The sequence below is a fragment of the Procambarus clarkii genome, chromosome 15 (assembly GCF_040958095.1).
Source record: "Procambarus clarkii isolate CNS0578487 chromosome 15, FALCON_Pclarkii_2.0, whole genome shotgun sequence".
NCBI lineage: Eukaryota > Metazoa > Arthropoda > Malacostraca > Decapoda > Cambaridae > Procambarus > Procambarus clarkii.
The window spans coordinates 33,952,156-33,972,149 of record NC_091164.1 but is presented as its reverse complement, the minus strand read 5'-3'; the positions used below and the strand labels follow the sequence as shown (position 1 = coordinate 33,972,149).

Genomic DNA, 19,994 nt, shown 5'->3' with positions numbered 1-19,994 from the left:
TCTCCTTGGCTCTGTAATAAGTGCTGGAAGTTTGGGCATAGTGCCCTCCGATGCTCCAGTACTCTCTCTCTCTGTCCCTTGTGTGGGTCCGAAGGTCTCTCTAAGTCGGAGTGCACTTCTCTCCAGGCTCGCTGCCTCGCTTGCGGTGAGGCCCACCTTACCTTCTCCTGCATGTGTATACATTGCAAGCTTGAGACAGCCGTTCTCAACTTGAAGCACCGGGAACGTTTGTCTTTTCCTGAGGCGAGGTGCCAAGTTCGCCGTTATCCCCGCTTTCGCTTGCGTCTCTTATGCTTGCGTGCTGCTCTCTTCCTCTCCTCGTCCTTCCCACCTTCCTCAGTCTCACAACCATTTCCAGGCCTTTGACCCAGACACACCAACGGCTTCCTTCCCAGCTCCTTTCCTTTCTGTCCCGATGGGTCCCCCTCCTGGTTCTCTCTCTGGGGTTTCCCTTCTTTCTACCCAGTCTGTCATGTCTCCTGTGTCTTCTTTCTCATCTCCCTCCGATCCTCCTTCCCATCCTTCTCCTCCGTCTCTTAGCTCTTCACGCCGCCCGTCTGTGCGAGCTGATGTCCATCACTCTCCTAGCGATCATTGTGGCATTCGCTCTCGTTCTTCTTCTCCTGTTGAGACGCTTGAGTCTGTTGTCCAGTACGTTGTTGCTGGAACACTTGTCATTTTGAGTCAGAAGCGAAAGCCTGGCTCATCTCCTTCCTCCTCCCCGGCGGGTAAGAAGGCTTTGCTTTCTTCCTCGCCCCCTCACCTCTAACTCTGTCACTCCATCTCCTCCCATTTCAGTGATCGAGCCCCCTGTTCCTGCTATGGAGGTTTCTTTGGCTCCCGCTTCCTCTTGGTTGCTGCCCATGCTGAGGTGCGCTCCCCGGTTTCTGCCCCTCCTCCTCCTCCTGCTGTCCTTGACCCTCGGTTGTCTCCTCCTCCGAACCCTGCTCGTCTACCTCCGGTCTGTCCTCCCACTCGCTTTCCTCCATCCTTACTCAGTTTACCCATGCCCCCCTAACCCTGACTTCGCTGACCCTGATCCAGATCCTGAGCTTCTTTAACATGCTGTGTTCCTTTTAATCTTTGTTTCTTCATTGCTTTCTGTTGCTGTAATTTCTCTTTTTGTCGATGTCTATTCTTCAATGGAATATTCGTGGATATTACGGCAATTTCCATTAACTCCAACCTCTGATTTCACAGTTTCCCCCCTTTGTGTCTGTCTCCAGGAGCTGATGCTTGGTACTCGTCCTGGTCGCTTCCATGGGTATTCCTTCCCCCCCGTAACTCTACTGCTCTCTTGATTCGTTCTGATGTTCCCTTCGTTCCCCCTACTTTTTCCACCGCCTCTCCAATGTTCTGCTGCCCGTGTCTTTTTGAGTAAGTGGTATACGGTTTGTTCCATTTCTCTCTACGCACATGTCCCGCTTTCTCTTCTTGATCTTTAACACCTACTGGACTCCTTGCCGGAGCCTGTGCTCCTGCTGGGTGATTTTAATTGTCGACATACGCTCTTACGATTTTGTTTTTTAAATGGTGTCTGTTTACAAGAACCCTGAGGAAGCTGATGTGAATCCCATGAAGCCACGGGAGTTTTGAATCATACGCTATACCTATAAGATCCATGAGGCGCGTTGGGCACCACCCGTAGAGCGCCTACAGGCGCGTTGCGCAGTGCAGTGGTTAACCCTTAAACTGCGCATGGCGTATATATACGCCCTGAGTAACATGTCCCATGGTGCGCATGGCGTATATATACGCCATAGGGTGCCAGGCCTGATTCAAATGGCCCGCGGCTACACGGGGTTCACAGTAGCTTCCTCAGGGCTCTTGTAAACAGATGCCATTTTTAAAAAAAATCGTGGGCAATATTCTCAGGTGTGAGAGGCACAGTACTGTTGGAGCAACCAAGGCCGGCGCACGCAGCATGAGCGAACAGCATTGATGTTCAGCTTGTGACCACAGCATCGCCGAAAAATGTCAAAATAAATATATAATTGTTATTATTTAGCGATGACAATATTACAGATGACCAATGACTGTGATATAAATAACCAGGGTTGTGATAATAGCAGGATTGTTGTAATAATTAGCGCTGTGAGAGGAGTGATGCTGAGAGACGGAGGGAGACCATCGTTTACTGACTGTGTGGCCACCTGTTATTGTTTGCATTCACTATACCAGGTCAGTGGTTCTCTATGGTGAACACAAATGTAGATACTTATATAATTGTTATTATTTAGCGATGACAATATTACAGATGACCAATGACTGTGATATAAATAACCAGGGTTGTGATAATAGCAGGATTGTTGTAATAATTAGCGCTGTGAGAGGAGTGATGCTGAGAGACGGAGGGAGACCATCGTTTACTGACTGTGTGGCCACCTGTTATTGTTTGCATTCACTATACCAGGTCAGTGGTTCTCTATGGTGAACACAAATGTAGATACTTATATATAATGTGTGTATTAGTGTAATAACAGCAAAAGGATTATGCTGGGAGGAGCCATATGGGTGACGGAGGTGACGTCGTCTGCACGATTTGTCTAGCTGTTTAGAGGGTGGCCACTATGCTCTTTGGGCGCACTACAAGCTTAGGTGTACAGTTACGGTGCATAAAACATGTAGATATTTATATATAATATGTGTATATAGGGTAATAACACTGCAAAAGGTATTGTTGGGGGAGAAAGTTTAGTGCGTGTGACCTTGAGAGAGTGAGGGAGCCGCCAGCCGCCATCTGTGTATAGCGACGACTCTTAGTGCCTGTGTAACGGGGGGTGGGGGGAAATAGCTCTATCTTGTCCATTATTCCACCCCCCAGTTAACTAACGAGGCCGGGGGAAACAGCTCTCTCTAGTCCGTTATCCCGTCCCCAGTTAGCTAACTATTCTAGAGCACCTCCAGAGTTCCTAAGGCAACCTCTCTCGTTCAACACCTTGTAACCTAGGTATTTGACTACCTAGGTGCTAAGACTACAAGGCGCCGTAACTGGATCGGCTACCCGAAACTCTAGAGAGAACTCTAGAATACAGAATCATTGCCACAAACGTATAAGAGAAAACGAAAGGAAAGAAATGAATAGTGAAGTAATTAGTGAGGGTTTGGGGTGAGAGGGAGAGAGGTGGGAGGAGCGAGGAGGGTCATCAGTTGAAAGTGAGAGTTTAGAGAGGGGTGGAGGGAGAGACGTAGATAGGTAGAAGTAGAAGAGTAGATAGAAGTAGAAGAGTAGATAGTAGAAGACGAAATGCTGCCACCATCCATTCATGATCATTACATACAAGACAAGGAATGGAACTTGTCTGTATCCCAATATTCACCAAAGATGTTATCAAGAGATCATTATTAGTATGGTCCCATCTTTATCATGTACTCATTCTAAACCATGAAACCAGTTACCACAGAGGCTTTCTCACCTCAACTCAAAGCTCTAGGGAACAAAGTTAAACACAATTTAAATAATAAATTCATAATTATATTTCCCATGAAGTATCATAATTTAGCAATTCAATTAAAATGTTCCAGTTTAATATGCAAAGTGAGTCATCATCCAAGAATTCGAGAACCCTACAACTTGACTGCCCCTGATCATCACACAACATATGTAAACACGACCAAGTCACCTTAATGTTCACTCACCGAGGACTGAGTCTAAGTTGAATAGAGAGGGGGGGTGGGGGGGTCTGTAGCTTGACAGAGACTCCCGCCCTGCCGGCCGACAGCCTCCCTGCTAGGGACGTCTGCTCTCCTGGCTCGTGTGCTGTTCTGTCTCTTAATGCTTTTTGCTCGATAGTTCTCCGAGTATTTATTGGGGAACCTAGTAGCTAACTCCGCCCACAAATAGATAGCCTCCGGCACTCTACCAAGCCACTCCTTAAACGTCGGCATGTTTGAAGGCTACCCGGCTCCAATTATACGCTTAGCGGAAGCAAGGTGAAATTCTCATGATCTGACCTCAGGTCACTTGGGGTCATTAACGCTTTGAGGTGTGAGATCTCAGGCAGACAACTGGCGCCTCTCAGATCCTTGTCTGTGACTCATGTACTCTATGTATGTATTAAACTAAACCCAACACTTTTACAGTGTTACATCTCCCCTTCTCCCCGAAATAAAGTTTTTGCAACACTGCTAAAGCAAGCTAGCTGTGTGCAACAACTTTATTAACGAAAAAAAAAAATACATCCTAGCTAAACAAATATACATCATCCTACTCTAAAAAATGAAATATATAGACAGACGTCCATTGTCTCTGGCTGGGCGACGTCACTGCTTGGTCTTGTAGATAATCCTGTACCACATTTCTTCAACACAACTGCCTCCGTCGCTTCCCCGTCGTTAACGCACAACAACACTTGGTCAACCCGAAAGCCGTTACTACTTGAACTGCGCACAGGGCCGTGGAATTCGGTTGTCCCAGCTGATCTGTAATTGGCCCTACGTCAGTCACCATGAGAGACGTATATTGGGGTTCTTCACAGCTATAGGGACTACAAGTTTCGAGACCTTCATATAGTTGCCAACAGTAGAAATCCCATCCTACTCTTCTTCCTCCCTGTTGCTCCAGCACGCCTCCTTCAGAGAGCCACTTCTGACAGCCACATCAAGTCCGCATGACACAGGAAGAATCACTCAACAGAGCAACATGCTTGTAGGAGGGGCGGCCAGTCAAGGCAAACGATCCTGTCTTGCAATTACGCTCCATGCAATGATGTTGACACCAGCAAGGGACACTAGGTATCATGTCTCACTCAGCTTGTCTTATCTTCTTTCTTCTCTCTTCTTTCTTCTCTCTTCCTTCTTCTCTCTTCCTTCTTCTCTCTTCCTTCTTCTCTCTTCCTTCTTCTCTCTTCCTTCTTCTCTCTTCCTCCTCCCATGGGTCTTTGACAAGCGACCTGGGGTCCATTGGGGTCCGTCCGTCCTGGGGTCCATCCTGGGTAGACCGATGTTGGTGGGACAGACTGGAGTCGTCTGGGGTCGTCTGCAGAACGACTTGGGGTCCACTGGGGGTCCGTCCGTCTTGGGGTCCCCTGGAGTCCGTCCGTCTTGGGGTCCACTGGGTACACCAATGTTGACCGACCGAGAGGGCTGTATCTCGGGGGTCCCCTGGGGTGATGGTGGTGGTGGTGGCCCTGACATCCAGGTAAGGGGCTGGTCGTCGTGGTGGTGAGGAACTTCCCTGAGTGTGGTACAAAGCAGCCGTCTCCCTCTTTTGTATGTGCGTCTCTCCTCTCCCGGCTCCCACCTGTGAAATGAACAGAAAGGCGACAATACGTGTTCCCAAGATGTTTGTGTGACCCTGTAGTTTGTATAGGGTTACACAGTCCTATCATACCGCTCTCCTCCTGGCAACAACTACACTTCAATTTTTAATAATCCAATTAACTCTTTAATGATATTGACTTGGTGGAACATAAGACAGTAACAGAGGAAAGTTAGAGAAGAGAGAATAAGGTCATCACTACTTTTAACTTGTCACAAAAAAAAATCAACACTAATAGACAAAACACTAGCCTAACTTAACTGTACCGTTCCTAATCTTAAGTACATAAACCGCCGTTACTCCCACCCTTAACCTACAGCCACCTACGTGACCCAGAGTGTTTTCCTAGCATCTCCGCCGGTCAACAACTCCAAACTGTTGCCACCCCTGTGACCAGACTATCTAACGTCGAGCGTCCCCAACGTGAAGTCTACTGACATACTAGTCCACACTAGCATGCTGTACAATACCAGTACACCTCGGGTTATTGCGTTCAAATGGAGTAAAACAGTCGATCGCAATAATCTGAGCAGAACCACACTTAAACTACTTAAGAACTACACCTGCCGCTCCCCACTGACCTGGAGACCAGCGGTGGCTGGGTGTCCCCGTGGGACATGCGAGGTCACCTGTCACACTCAGCTGACCTGCACTACCAACACCGCTAAGTTCCCAAATCGCCAAATCTTATTACTAACATAAATCACTACACACGCAAGTTCTGGTGAACATAGTTAAACACAATTTACTTAATAAATTCATAATTATATTTCACATGAAGTATCATAATTTAGCAATTCAATTAAAATGTTCAAGTTTAATATTCAAAGTGAGTCATCCTCCAAGAATCTGAGAACCCTACAACTGACTGCCCCTGATCATCACACAACACTTGTAAAACACGACCAAGTCACCTTAATGTTCACTCACCGAGTACTGAGTCTAAGTTGAATAGAGAGGGGGGGGGGGTCTGTAGCTTGACAGAGACTGTCTCGCCCCTGCCGGCCGACAGCCTCCCTGCTAGGGAGCAGGTCTCTGCTCTCGTCTGCTGTTCTGTCTCTTAATGCTCTATGCTCGATAGTTCTCCGAGTATTTATTGGGGAACCTAGTAGCTAACTCCGCCCACAAATAGATAGCCTCCGGCACTCTACCAAGCCACTCCTTAAACGTCGGCATGTTTGAAGGCTACCCGGCTCCAATTATACGCTTAGCGGAAGCAAGGTGAAATTCTCATGATCTGACCTCAGGTCACTTGGGGTCATTAACGCTTTGAGGTGTGAGATCTCAGGCAGACAACTGGCGCCTCTCAGATCCTTGTCTGTGACTCATGTACTCTATGTATGTATTAAACTAAACCCAACACTTTTACAGTGTTACACCTGAACTAACTATATCAGCTTAGCTGTACAGTTGTGGTGAACAAAATATATACATACTTATATATAACGTCTGTATATAGTGTAATAACACCACAAATGGTATTGTTGGGGGAGAAAGTTTAGTGCGTGTGACGTTGAATGAGTGAGGGAGCCGCCAGCTGCCATCTGTGTATAGCGACAACTCTTAGTGTCTGAACTAACTATATCAGCTTAGCTGTACAGTTGTGGTGAACAAAATATACACATACTTATATATAACGTCTGTATATAGTGTAATAACATCACAAATGGTATTGTTGGGGGAGAAAGTTTAGTGCGTGTGTTGAGGGAGTGGCAGCGAGTGGCTGGCTGGTGTGTGGCGGTAACTCCTCGTTGCTTTTCGACTCTCAATACCAACTTAGTGGTTCGTTATGGTGACCAAAACATGCCAATACTTATATATAACCTGTGTATAGAGTGTAATAGCAGCAAAACTATTTGTTTATTGTTTTATTAACAAATTAATTGAATCACTAATATGCACATCATACTTTTGAGTATAGCGATTATTAACCACTTTTATTATATAAATATATTACAATACACACTATTGAATAATAGTACTGCAAAAAAACTAAGAAAAAATCAATCGGAGACATTGAAACAATTAGGTAATAATATCTTTGTGGCAACTCCCATCTGTCAACGCGGGTGACGCTGACCGGGTCTGACGACCGCTCTGTCAACGCCCACTTTTTGCCAGACTTCCTCGGTCAATTGCGCCCAAAATATGTCACCTACGATTTTTTTGTTATTTTTTCCGTGCTCAGGGGACACAAATTAACATGTTTAGAAGACAAAAAAATTTTTTTGAATTTTTTTTTTTCTTGCGCACAGGGGTGTAAATGTCCATATGACCCCTGAGCAGTGTAAGGGTTAAGGACCTGCCCGAAACACTATGCATGTTAGTGGCTTTACAAGGATGTAAAATTTCCAATGCTATGTACTCTCATGAACCTAATGTACCTTCTTGTATATATATATATATATATATATATATATATATATATATATATATATATATATATATATATATATATATATATATATATATATTCTCAGCCACAGCTCAGAATGGAAGCAAGTCGACGAAGAACTCTGTAGGGTAAGGCAGGTTCTAGTCAATAACGACTTCTCCAATGGTTTCATCGAAGACATCATAAGAAGGAAAGTGAAAAGCCATGCAACCTCCGAAGAGACAACTAACACAACACCTATACCCCCTATTAGACTATTTTACAGGAACTTCTTTTCCACAGCTCATAAAACAGAGGAAAGGGTCCTGAAAGATATTGTTAATAGAAACGTTATCCCTACAGACAAAAATCAGAGGATACAACTGACGATTTACTATAAAACCAGAAAAACGGCCAGCCTACTCATGAGAAACTCTCCAGACACGAAACAGAACGCTTTAAAAGAGACTAACGTCGTCTATGCCTTCAAATGCCCACTTGGGGACTGTAAGCTCCAAAAAACCCAGTATATAGGCAAGACAACAACATCTCTTTCTAGGCGTTTAACGATGCATAAACAACAGGGCTCCATTAAGGAACATATAATCTCTTCCCATAACCAAACCATCGCCAGAGAAATCCTAGTAAACAACACAGAAATCATCGATAGATACAGCGATAGCAGGCGGCTAGACGTTTGCGAGGCACTACACATCAAGAAGTCAACACCAGCAATCAACAGCCAATTATTGCACAACTATATTCTACCCACCTCAAGACTCCGCTCCAATATAGAAGCATCAAGAAATATGGACCAATAGGCTTTCTACAAACACTTCTATTCAATATCCATTGTTTCGTGTTCTGTCTTGTGTTGATACTTTTAATACCCTATTAATATCCTCTAATGCCACATCATCCTTCCCACCTTACTCAAATGTAATGCCACATCACCCTTCCCACCTCACTCAAATGTAGATATAAAATCAGGGAAACGCAAGTTCTAATCAGTTGTGTATTTGTGAAGTCTTTGAAAATGTAATAAGTTTTACGAAACGCGCCCGTGTCGCGTCAGACTAGAAATAAAAATGAATTTTGGAGAAGTGATTTTTGATTTACCTCCAATAGTGAAGCATAATGTACGAAAGATTGAGAAAATTCGTGTTAGAATTATTAATCTTACTTTTTCGGTCATATTTAATAAAATATGTCTACAGGAAAGACTGCTACCAAAATATACTAATGTTAAAGTGCACGACCCAGCAGCAAGGAATCAAGCCTTCACGATAAAATATCGCCAGGATCTGATTCGTGATCAGATATACAAGGCAGAGAATGAAATCAAAGACAAAAAAACGCAACTACTTCATGCTACAAACGAGTGGAGAAATAGCAACATCGACCATAGTATCCGTACCCGCATTGAACAACACCTCGACATCCTCACAGACCAACATCACCTCAGCACTGAAACAAGGATTATCAAGAAACTAACAACATTATATGGAGGACCTATGGCAATTCCACGACCAAGAGATGGCTTCCTGAACCTTGCAGGAATTAACCTCACTGAGGACCAAGTCACTCTCCTAAATCTGGGCATAAACTGTCATGTTATGTCCAGACCGAGTGAAATGGCCCGGAAAGTGGAGTTGGAAATTCTGTTGGACGACATATTCGACCTCGAGACACAAAAGAAGGTCACTACCAAAGATACCTTACAAGCAGAACTTATTGCAGAAGGAGGAAAGAATCGAGGCAACTACAGAAGCACCATACTGTCCCCCGAGCTTAGAGCGGCAGCTAAAAGCCTTCGTGAGAACAAGGAGATAGTTGTCAGGAGAGGTGACAAGTCGCCAATATATGTCATTCTTAAAAAAGACGAATATCTGGCGAAAATGAACATCATACTCTCTGACCAAACTAAGTTCCAAAGGGTAACGAAGGACACTACAGCCGAATTAAAAGCAAAGGTCAACAAACTGATCGAAACTGTGAACGCCAAGAAATCCGGACTCCACCTGCCAAAGATCATTGGGGAATATAAACCTGGATATGCGTATGGAAATGTCAAGACGCACAAGCCTGGAAACCCACTTCGGCCAATCATTAGCCAGATACCCACACCCACGTACAGATTGGCGAAGCGACTCAACGGCCTGCTGACTCCTTATGTTCCTTGCGCCTTCAGCCTGAAGTCTCCAAAGGAATTTGTGGACTTACTGCGGGGCGCACGGGCCACAGGGATAAGAGCCTCGTTGGACGTAGAATCGCTGTTTACCAACGTACCTGTGGACGAGACAATCGGAATGATAGCCGACAGAGTGTATCGTGATCCAGCCTGTACTCCTCTTGACATGCCAGAAAGTATTCTGAGGAAACTACTCCAAGCTTGTACTAAAGAGGCACCCTTCTTGAGCCCGGATGGGCACATGTATAAGCAAGTAGATGGGGTCGCTATGGGTTCTCCCCTAGGTGTCCTGTTTGCAAACTTCTACATGGGTACCATCGAGCAAAAAGTCTTAGTCGACATGAACTTGAAACCGGCCATATACTGCAGGTATGTTGACGACATTTTTACACAGGTACCTGATGTCAGACATCTGCAGGAGCTGAAGGAGGCATTTGAGCAGAGTTCCGTGCTGCGTTTCACTTACGAGACGGAAAAGGATGGGAAGCTGCCTTTTCTAGATGTAACAGTCATGGAAAAGGGCGGAGGTTTCCACACTGCAGTCTACACAAAGGAAACAAACATAGGAATGTGCCTAAATGCCAACAGCGACTGCCCTGACAGGTACAAGAGGAGTGTTGTTAACGCATACGTCGACCGTGCTCTCAGCCACAGCTCAGAATGGAAGCAAGTCGACGAAGAACTCTGTAGGGTAAGGCAGGTTCTAGTCAATAACGACTTCTCCAATGGTTTCATCGAAGACATCATAAGAAGGAAAGTGAAAAGCCATGCAACCTCCGAAGAGACAACTAACACAACACCTATACCCCCTATTAGACTATTTTACAGGAACTTCTTTTCCACAGCTCATAAAACAGAGGAAAGGGTCCTGAAAGATATTGTTAATAGAAACGTTATCCCTACAGACAAAAATCAGAGGATACAACTGACGATTTACTATAAAACCAGAAAAACGGCCAGCCTACTCATGAGAAACTCTCCAGACACGAAACAGAACGCTTTAAAAGAGACTAACGTCGTCTATGCCTTCAAATGCCCACTTGGGGACTGTAAGCTCCAAAAAACCCAGTATATAGGCAAGACAACAACATCTCTTTCTAGGCGTTTAACGATGCATAAACAACAGGGCTCCATTAAGGAACATATAATCTCTTCCCATAACCAAACCATCGCCAGAGAAATCCTAGTAAACAACACAGAAATCATCGATAGATACAGCGATAGCAGGCGGCTAGACGTTTGCGAGGCACTACACATCAAGAAGTCAACACCAGCAATCAACAGCCAATTATTGCACAACTATATTCTACCCACCTCAAGACTCCGCTCCAATATAGAAGCATCAAGAAATATGGACCAATAGGCTTTCTACAAACACTTCTATTCAATATCCATTGTTTCGTGTTCTGTCTTGTGTTGATACTTTTAATACCCTATTAATATCCTCTAATGCCACATCATCCTTCCCACCTTACTCAAATGTAATGCCACATCACCCTTCCCACCTCACTCAAATGTAGATATAAAATCAGGGAAACGCAAGTTCTAATCAGTTGTGTATTTGTGAAGTCTTTGAAAATGTAATAAGTTTTACGAAACGCGCCCGTGTCGCGTCAGACTAGAAATAAAAATGAATTTTGGAGAAGTGATTTTTGATTTACCTCCAATAGTGAAGCATAATGTACGAAAGATTGAGAAAATTCGTGTTAGAATTATTAATCTTACTTTTTCGGTCATATTTAATAAAATATATATATATATATATATATATATATAATATTAAATATGACCAAAAAAGTAAGATTAATCATTCTAACACGAATTTTCTCAATTTTTTTGTTATGTTTCTTTTCACTGTCGATGGTAATTGAAAAGTCAATTCTCCAAAATTCATTTTTATTTCTAGTCTGACGCGACACTTGGAACGCGTTTCGTAATAACTTATTACATTTTCAAAGATTTTAGTTTACACACACATAACTATAACCTGCAAACACTAAACAGAGTCCTATGCTATAATTTAAATGGCTTTCATTTTATATACCTGCATTTGGGTGAGGTGATATGTTACAACAGTTTTGGATGAGGTGAAAACACAAGACAGAACACGAAACAATGGGTATAATATTGGGTAAGTTTAAAGGGAAGAATGGAAGTAACAGCAAAGGGCCTATTGGCCCATATTTCTTGATGCTTCTATATTGGTGCAGAGTCTTGAAGTGAGTAGAATATAGTTCTATATTCTTGAAGTGAGTAGAATATAGTTCTATATTCTTGAAGTGAGTAGAATATAGTTCTATATTCTTGAAGTGAGTAGAATATAGTTCTATATTCTTGAAGTGAGTAGAATATAGTTCTATATTCTACTCACTTCAAGACTCCGCACCAATATAGAAGCATCAAGAAATATGGGCCAATAGGCCCTTTGCAGTTACTTCCATGCTTCCATTTAAACTTACCCAATATTATACCCATTGTTTCGTGTTCTGTCTTGTGTTATCACCTCATCCAGAACTGTTGTAACATATCACCTCACCCAAATTCAGGTATTTAAAATGAAAGCCGTTTAAATTATGGCATAGTAGGACTCTGTTTAGTGTTTGCAGGTTATAGTTGTGTGTGTGTAAACTAGAGTTTTTGAAAATGTAATAAGTTATTACGAAACACGTTCAAGTGTCGCGTCAGACTAGAAATAAAAATGAATTTTGGAGAATTGATTTTTCAATTACCATCAACAATGAAAAGAAACATACGAAATATTGAGAAAATTTGTGTTACAATTATTAATCTTACTTTTTTGCTCATATTTAATAATATATGTTTACAAGAAAGACTGCTACCAAAATATACTAATATATATATATATATATATATATATATATATATATATATATATATATATATATATATATATATATATAACTGAAAACTCACACCCCAGAAGTGACTCGAACCCATACTCCCAGAAGCAACGCATCTGGTATGTACAAGACGCCTTAATCCACTTGACCATCACGACCGGACATAATGAGGTGATAGCAGAGGCTATTTGAACCACCCCACCGCCGGCACTCGGATAGTTATCTTGGGCATAGCATTTTACCAAATCACCTCATTCTTTGGGGCAACACGTGAGGAACACAAATGCGAACAAGCCTGAATGGTCCCCAGGACATATGCAACTGAAAACTCACACCCCAGAAGTGACTCGAACCCATACTCCCAGAAGCAACGCATCTGGTATGTACAAGACGCCTTAATCCACTTGACCATCACGACCGGACATAATGAGGTGATAGCCGAGGCTATTTGAACCACCCCACCGCCGGCACTCGGATAGTTATCTTGGGCATAGCATTTTACCAAATCACCTCATTCTTTGGGGCAACACGTGAGGAACACAAATGCGAACAAGCCTGAATGGTCCCCAGGACATATGCAACTGAAAACTCACACCCCAGAAGTGACTCGAACCCATACTCCCAGAAGCAACGCATCTGGTATGTACAAGACGCCTTAATCCACTTGACCAACACGACCGGACATAATGAGGTGATAGCCGAGGCTATTTGAACCACCCCACCGCCGGCACTCGGATAGTTATCTTGGGCATAGCATTTTACCAAATCACCTCATTCTTTGGGGCAACACGTGAGGAACACAAATGCGAACAAGCCTGAATGGTCCCCAGGACATATGCAACTGAAAACTCACACCCCAGAAGTGACTCGAACCCATACTCCCAGAAGCAACGCATCTGGTATGTACAAGACGCCTTAATCCACTTGACCATCACGACCGGACATAATGAGGTGATAGCCGAGGCTATTTGAACCACCCCACCGCCGGCACTCGGATAGTTATCTTGGGCATAGCATTTTACCAAATCACCTCATTCTTTGATTTGCTATGCCCAAGATAACTATCCGAGTGCCGGCGGTGGGGTGGTTCAAATAGCCTCGGCTATCACCTCATTATGTCCGGTCGTGATGGTCAAGTGGATTAAGGCGTCTTGTACATACCAGATGCGTTGCTTCTGGGAGTATGGGTTCGAGTCACTTCTGGGGTGTGAGTTTTCAGTTGCATATGTCCTGGGGACCATTCAGGCTTGTTCGCATTTGTGTTCCTCACGTGTTGCCCCAAAGAATGAGGTGATTTGGTAAAATGCTATGCCCAAGATAACTATCCGAGTGCCGGCGGTGGGGTGGTTCAAATAGCCTCGGCTATCACCTCATTATGTCCGGTCGTGATGGTCAAGTGGATTAAGGCGTCTTGTACATACCAGATGCGTTGCTTCTGGGAGTATGGGTTCGAGTCACTTCTGGGGTGTGAGTTTTCAGTTGCATATGTCCTGGGGACCATTCAGGCTTGTTCGCATTTGTGTTCCTCACGTGTTGCCCCAAAGAATGAGGTGATTTGGTAAAATGCTATGCCCAAGATAACTATCCGAGTGCCGGCGGTGGGGTGGTTCAAATAGCCTCGGCTATCACCTCATTATGTCCGGTCGTGATGGTCAAGTGGATTAAGGCGTCTTGTACATACCAGATGCGTTGCTTCTGGGAGTATGGGTTCGAGTCACTTCTGGGGTGTGAGTTTTCAGTTGCATATGTCCTGGGGACCATTCAGGCTTGTTCGCATTTGTGTTCCTCACGTGTTGCCCCAAAGAATGAGGTGATTTGGTAAAATGCTATGCCCAAGATAACTATCCGAGTGCCGGCGGTGGGGTGGTTCAAATAGCCTCGGCTATCACCTCATTATGTCCGGTCGTGATGGTCAAGTGGATTAAGGCGTCTTGTACATACCAGATGCGTTGCTTCTGGGAGTATGGGTTCGAGTCACTTCTGGGGTGTGAGTTTTCAGTTGCATATGTCCTGGGGACCATTCAGGCTTGTTCGCATATATATATATATATATATATATATATATTGTGACGGTAACGCGTTGGTGTTCGGCTGTTTAAGGCTAGGGGTATGGCCTCGTCACATAGTTATAAAAAAAAATAGAAAAAACTGGAACTTCGTCTGTGGTAAGGTAAGGAGAAGACACACAAAACACAAGTAAACTTTAACAATGAAATTTTAATTACGTTAAATAAATAAAACATGAAAAAATGGACAAACAAATTTGTATAATAAAATCAATCAATCAAAATAATAAGAATACTTAAATGACACAATGAAAAGTTACGTTAAGGCAAAATAACAAGAAGTGCAATACAGAAATAATTGGGAGGTGCTGGAATATTGGCTTTAAGCTACCACCTCTCTCAGTACACGCTAACGTCTAGCCGGGAGGAGTGGTAACCACGAAAGCACTGAACATTCTGAGGTCTGAGGTCGTGGCGACCCCAGACATCAAGTAGTATGGGGGGGGGCGAGTGCTGGTGCAGCCAGACGGGCGACCAATCAGCGGAGCCGGTAGCAATCAACAGGTAGTTTGGCGGTTTGAGTCCGAACAGGTGTCTGGCTGCATACGTTTTGTGCTCTGGCAAACCTTGGAGATGTTGTTGTCGTTGTTGGACATTTCTTCCATAGTAGTTTTATATACTTTCAACGACGTAATTGTGGAGGGAAGAGCAGGCTCAATCTCTTGAAGGAGATTATCGTCACAATATATATATATATAATATATATGCGAACAAGCCTGAATGGTCCCCAGGACAATATGCAACTGAAAACTCACACCCCAGAAGTGACTCGAACCCATACTCCCAGGAGCAACGCAACTGGTATGTACAAGACGCCTTAATCCACTTGACCATCACGACCGGACAAAATGAGGTGATAGCCGAGGCTATTTGAACCACCCCACTGCCGGCACTCGGATAGTAATCTTGGGCATAGCATTTTACCAAATGACCTCATTCTTTGGGGCATTTGTGTTCCTCACGTGTGCCCCAAAGAATGAGGTGATTTGGTAAAATGCTATGCCCAAGATTACTATCCGAGTGCTGGCGGTGGGGTGGTTCAAATAGCCTCGGCTATCACCTCATTTTGTCCGGTCGTGATGGTCAAGTGGATTAAGGCGTCTTGTACATACCAGTTGCGTTGCTCCTGGGAGTATGGGTTCGAGTCACTTCTGGGGTGTGAGTTTTCAGTTATATATATATATATATATATATATATATATATATATATATATATATATATATATATATATATATATATATATATATATATATATATATATATATAATCAATAAAATAAATAAAGAGTTCTCTGTAAAAATAAGGTGCAGTTAAATGTTCACTTATTTTATTTATGGTTTATATTTGTATCAGATTGTTTTGTGTCTGAAAAATGAGTAATATTCTGTATAAAATATATTTATAAGTTAATATTTTTAAGTGTGTGGAATGGATTAACCACTGTGCTGCTCACCTTCCAAATACGGCACCCCCTTCCTGTGCACAGGAAATAAATTCTCTGGATTTTTTTTTTAAGTGTCAAAAACCCATCCTGAGTATGGATATGTTAACAAAAACTCAAAATTGTATTTACTTTGGCTGCAATGGAGGTCCATAAGTTCGTGCGTGATGTCATCATTCCCTGGTCGCCCGTGGCGCACAGCTCAAAATGCTCGAATTGTCACAAATATTTTTTGTTCATTTTTTTGGGCACAGTTCCAAGTACATTTTTTTTTTTTTTTGTGCCAATCCTATGTATAATGAACACGTACACTATATTATGACAGTAGAACATCCGTACTGTCCAAAGACACTGTGTTACATGCATGACACATGTGTACACATATTTTGCACACACATTTCCAATGTATCATGCTAATTTATGTATATTTACAATCTATTTACTTATATTTATAAATAAAATAATATATAAATAAAGATAATTTATTTATCTATTTACACACCGTACAGTATCACACACTATATACACATTCCATAAACACACTCAGAACTCCGTGAGTGTGTGATATGCTGCGAAACAGCCAACGGGGCATAGTGGATCCTTGCATTCCATGCACCAGGTACTGATGCATCTTCGCTTTTGTTCTCTTCGGGTAGTGTTCTTGCATACTATACAGGCACGCTTACCCCTTATCCCGTGATCCTGTGCCTGGCATATACTCGTGCATGTGGACACCGAACATCTCGTTACCCCCTCAGTCTGTCTGGAGCTGGGTGTGGCATTGTTGCTTGCACCCTGCGTGGTGCAACAGAGCCCTGCGTGTCATACTTTACTAGCAGTTGTGACACAACAGCAACACTGAATGTCCATATAGACGGTCTCCTGCCAGATTTTACCAGGTAAATATTGAAGCAGTTGAGCACTGCTACATCTATTAGGTGGAAAAAGAACTTTTTCATCCACTTCACAGACTTCCGCATGCACTCCACTGCACTGAGCATCATGTCACATTTATCTACGAGACGCATGTTCATGCTGTAGTCTATGACACAATCTGGTTTATAAATGGGGAAGTGCATTTGAAAGTAGACTTTGCCACTGTCCAACATGCCACCGGTGTGAATCGTAGTCAGCATATTCACCTCGCGTCTGTCCCTCCACCGTACTGAGAGCATATTGTCATACTTGTGCAGCTGGCAATCACCCACTGCTATACTTATGCCAAACACTGGTATTTCCTTCCTGTGGGCCTTCACAGTGCCACATATGCCAGTGTTGTGGGCAAGGAGGTATCTGGTCAACAAGGGACTTTTGTAATAGTTGTCAGTGCTGTAACAGTATATGCCCCTTGTTCAGTAACGGTTCCATCAGGGTTTTTACGAGACTGCCGGAGAACCCGTGTTCATCTTGAGCTGGTAGGTCGACGTTTGTACCAGAATACAGAATTATGTCCATGACGATACCAGTCTCACAATCGCACAGCACGAAAAACTTGAGTCCAAATCGGTGGCGCTTTGATGGCATGTACTACTTGAATGCCAGTTGCCCATTGAACAGTACAAGCGATTCATCGATTACCACATTCTGTGCAGTTACAAAATAATTGCGGAACTTCCCCATCATGTCACTGAACACCTTCTGTACCTTCCACAGTCTGTCGTGTCTGCCCTCGTTTGCATTATTCTCGAAATGCAGGCACCTGAAAATCAACAGGAACATATCACGCGATATATACCGGTTGAACACTGGTGATGGAACAAGGCTGCCTTTGCTCCAATAATCCTGGATGATGTGTTTCTCAGAGTGCTTCATCATCATGCTCAGGGCGAGAAACACGTACATTTCGTCAATTATACTCACCAATTGTGGGGGTCCTTCCATCGCGCGAAGCGTGAGGCAGGTAAAATGCCTGCGTCTATGAGGCTGTGAGCGTATTGGTTTGTCTCGGTCACAAGATGAATCATGAATTCGTTGTCAAAATACGCCAAGAAATAGTCTATTTCTGCCATATCCTCACCTGTATAAGGGAATAATGGTGTAACACCAACATCGGTAGTATCAAACGGTGGTATTTGTGGAACAAATGTGGCACAATCCTCCCACACAAGTACTGTACATGCGGGGGGTTTGGTTTTGGCACCAACACCACCATGAGCACCAAAAACATGGCTGCGTTGTCTGGTGCTGGAGCTGTGTGAGGGTATGGTAGGAGATGAGGCTGATCTATGTATCGTAGGCCTACCACAAACACCTGATGTAGAGGGGCTACTGTCGTCATTGTCCTGTTGCTGTGAGACACCCTGCCGCTTGCCCCAACATGTTGCCGAGGCAGCAAAACCCCGCCTGGTAACACCCTCGCTGCTCGTACTCGGGTCGTCCACACTACTTGTATTGGAGCCTATGTCACTGAAGCCTGAGAAAAATTCATCGCAAGTACTATAATTGAATAAACTTTAATCAGGGAACATACATTTTGAGGCGCGTGTATTGTACACACTCGCGGCATCATCCACCTCAATCTCTCATTCACTCGTATCAGACCTCTGTACGTATAAGGTAAGGTCTCTGGATCATAGTCCAAGTCATCATCCATAGCACCGTCATCATACAAAATGTCGCGTATCTCCTTTTCAGAGAGACGTTTTCCATGACCGCTGGTGACCGTGGAGCGGGAGCTCTTTGACGATGCGTCAGACATGGTTGCTGCTTTGAAACTGAGGCTCCCCACGGCCACAGGGCATGATGGGATTTTTTTTCAGGATGGCGGATGATCACTGGGACCTCCAGGCATCCATTTCGTACCTGCGTTACCGCACACCAGTTTTGAATGGAACGTATAAACTAAAAATACCCAGAGGCGTATTGCGTACCCTACATCGAGCGCCTGCAGGGTCGTTGCGCAGTTCAGTGGTTAATTAAATTGTTATTATTTCTTATGGGAAAATTCGTTACGGTTTAGAACCGTCTCTGGAAACTGATTAAATTCGTAAACATAGGTATCACTGTATTTAAAGCTCAAGTGAAGATACATATGTTTTTATAATGGCATTCAGTAGGTTGTCGGACATGAAGTGCAGACGCCTATGCACTGGCCGATATATTATGTAATTAACAAATATACACTAATAAAGCCTAAAATATTATATGCCTTCAGAAAGACCTACATATAATTGTTATTGTGAGTGCACCAAAGGAACAATATCTTGTTGAAGAACAAAGATATATGAATTTTAAATTAAGTTTCCATAGCAACTCTTGCCCCATCTATTGGAGATGCTGTCCATCTAATGACTGAAAGCGTTCAGGCCGACCTAGCACGTGGTGGTACGGCGATCGTCGCCCCTCCACCCCTCAGTTTACCAGTGCCTCGCACCCAGTGACTATCCCACGTCAATTCTTCACCCGGATTTTCAGTGTTTTGTTTAATTTTGGGTCATTTGGCCATTCAAGTTGTTGTTATATATCTCACCATGGGTCCCAAGAAAGCCAGTGGTAAGGATCAAGGCAAGAAAGCCCATGTGAGGATGACAGTATTGGAAAAATAAGAGATCATTCGGAAGCATGAAAATTGGTACACATGTTATTGAACTTTGTAGGCAGTACAACAAAGCCACATCAACAATATGCACTATACTTAGCAAGGAAAAGGACATTATGAGTGCTAAAGTGGCAAAAGGCGTAAGAACAATCACAAAACAAAGACCACAAATACTTGAAGTGGAAAAGTTGTTATTAATTTGGATACACGACAAGGAGTTAAAGGGTGATAGTGTTTCGGAGGCCGTCATTTGTGAGAAAGC

At 43.5% G+C, this 19,994-nt stretch overlaps 3 protein-coding genes across 3 annotated transcripts in view; 1 reads left to right on the top strand and 2 right to left on the bottom strand.

Annotated features, from left to right (window-relative positions):
• Positions 1-19,994, bottom strand: part of LOC123751561 (tripartite motif-containing protein 59-like) — a 290,403-nt gene that overhangs the window by 74,145 nt on the left and 196,264 nt on the right. The gene's annotated exons all lie outside the window — the stretch shown is intronic.
• Positions 1-19,994, top strand: part of LOC138364924 (uncharacterized) — a 115,385-nt gene that overhangs the window by 23,614 nt on the left and 71,777 nt on the right. The gene's annotated exons all lie outside the window — the stretch shown is intronic.
• LOC138365066 (piggyBac transposable element-derived protein 4-like) lies at positions 1,015-18,892 on the bottom strand. Its single transcript, XM_069325173.1, has 6 exons — positions 18,736-18,892; positions 18,437-18,607; positions 18,055-18,211; positions 17,726-17,893; positions 17,091-17,487; positions 1,015-1,137 (listed from the first exon to the last, which is right to left on the bottom strand). Exons 1-6 carry the CDS (start codon positions 18,890-18,892, stop codon positions 1,015-1,017), a joined length of 1,173 nt encoding a protein of 390 aa, XP_069181274.1.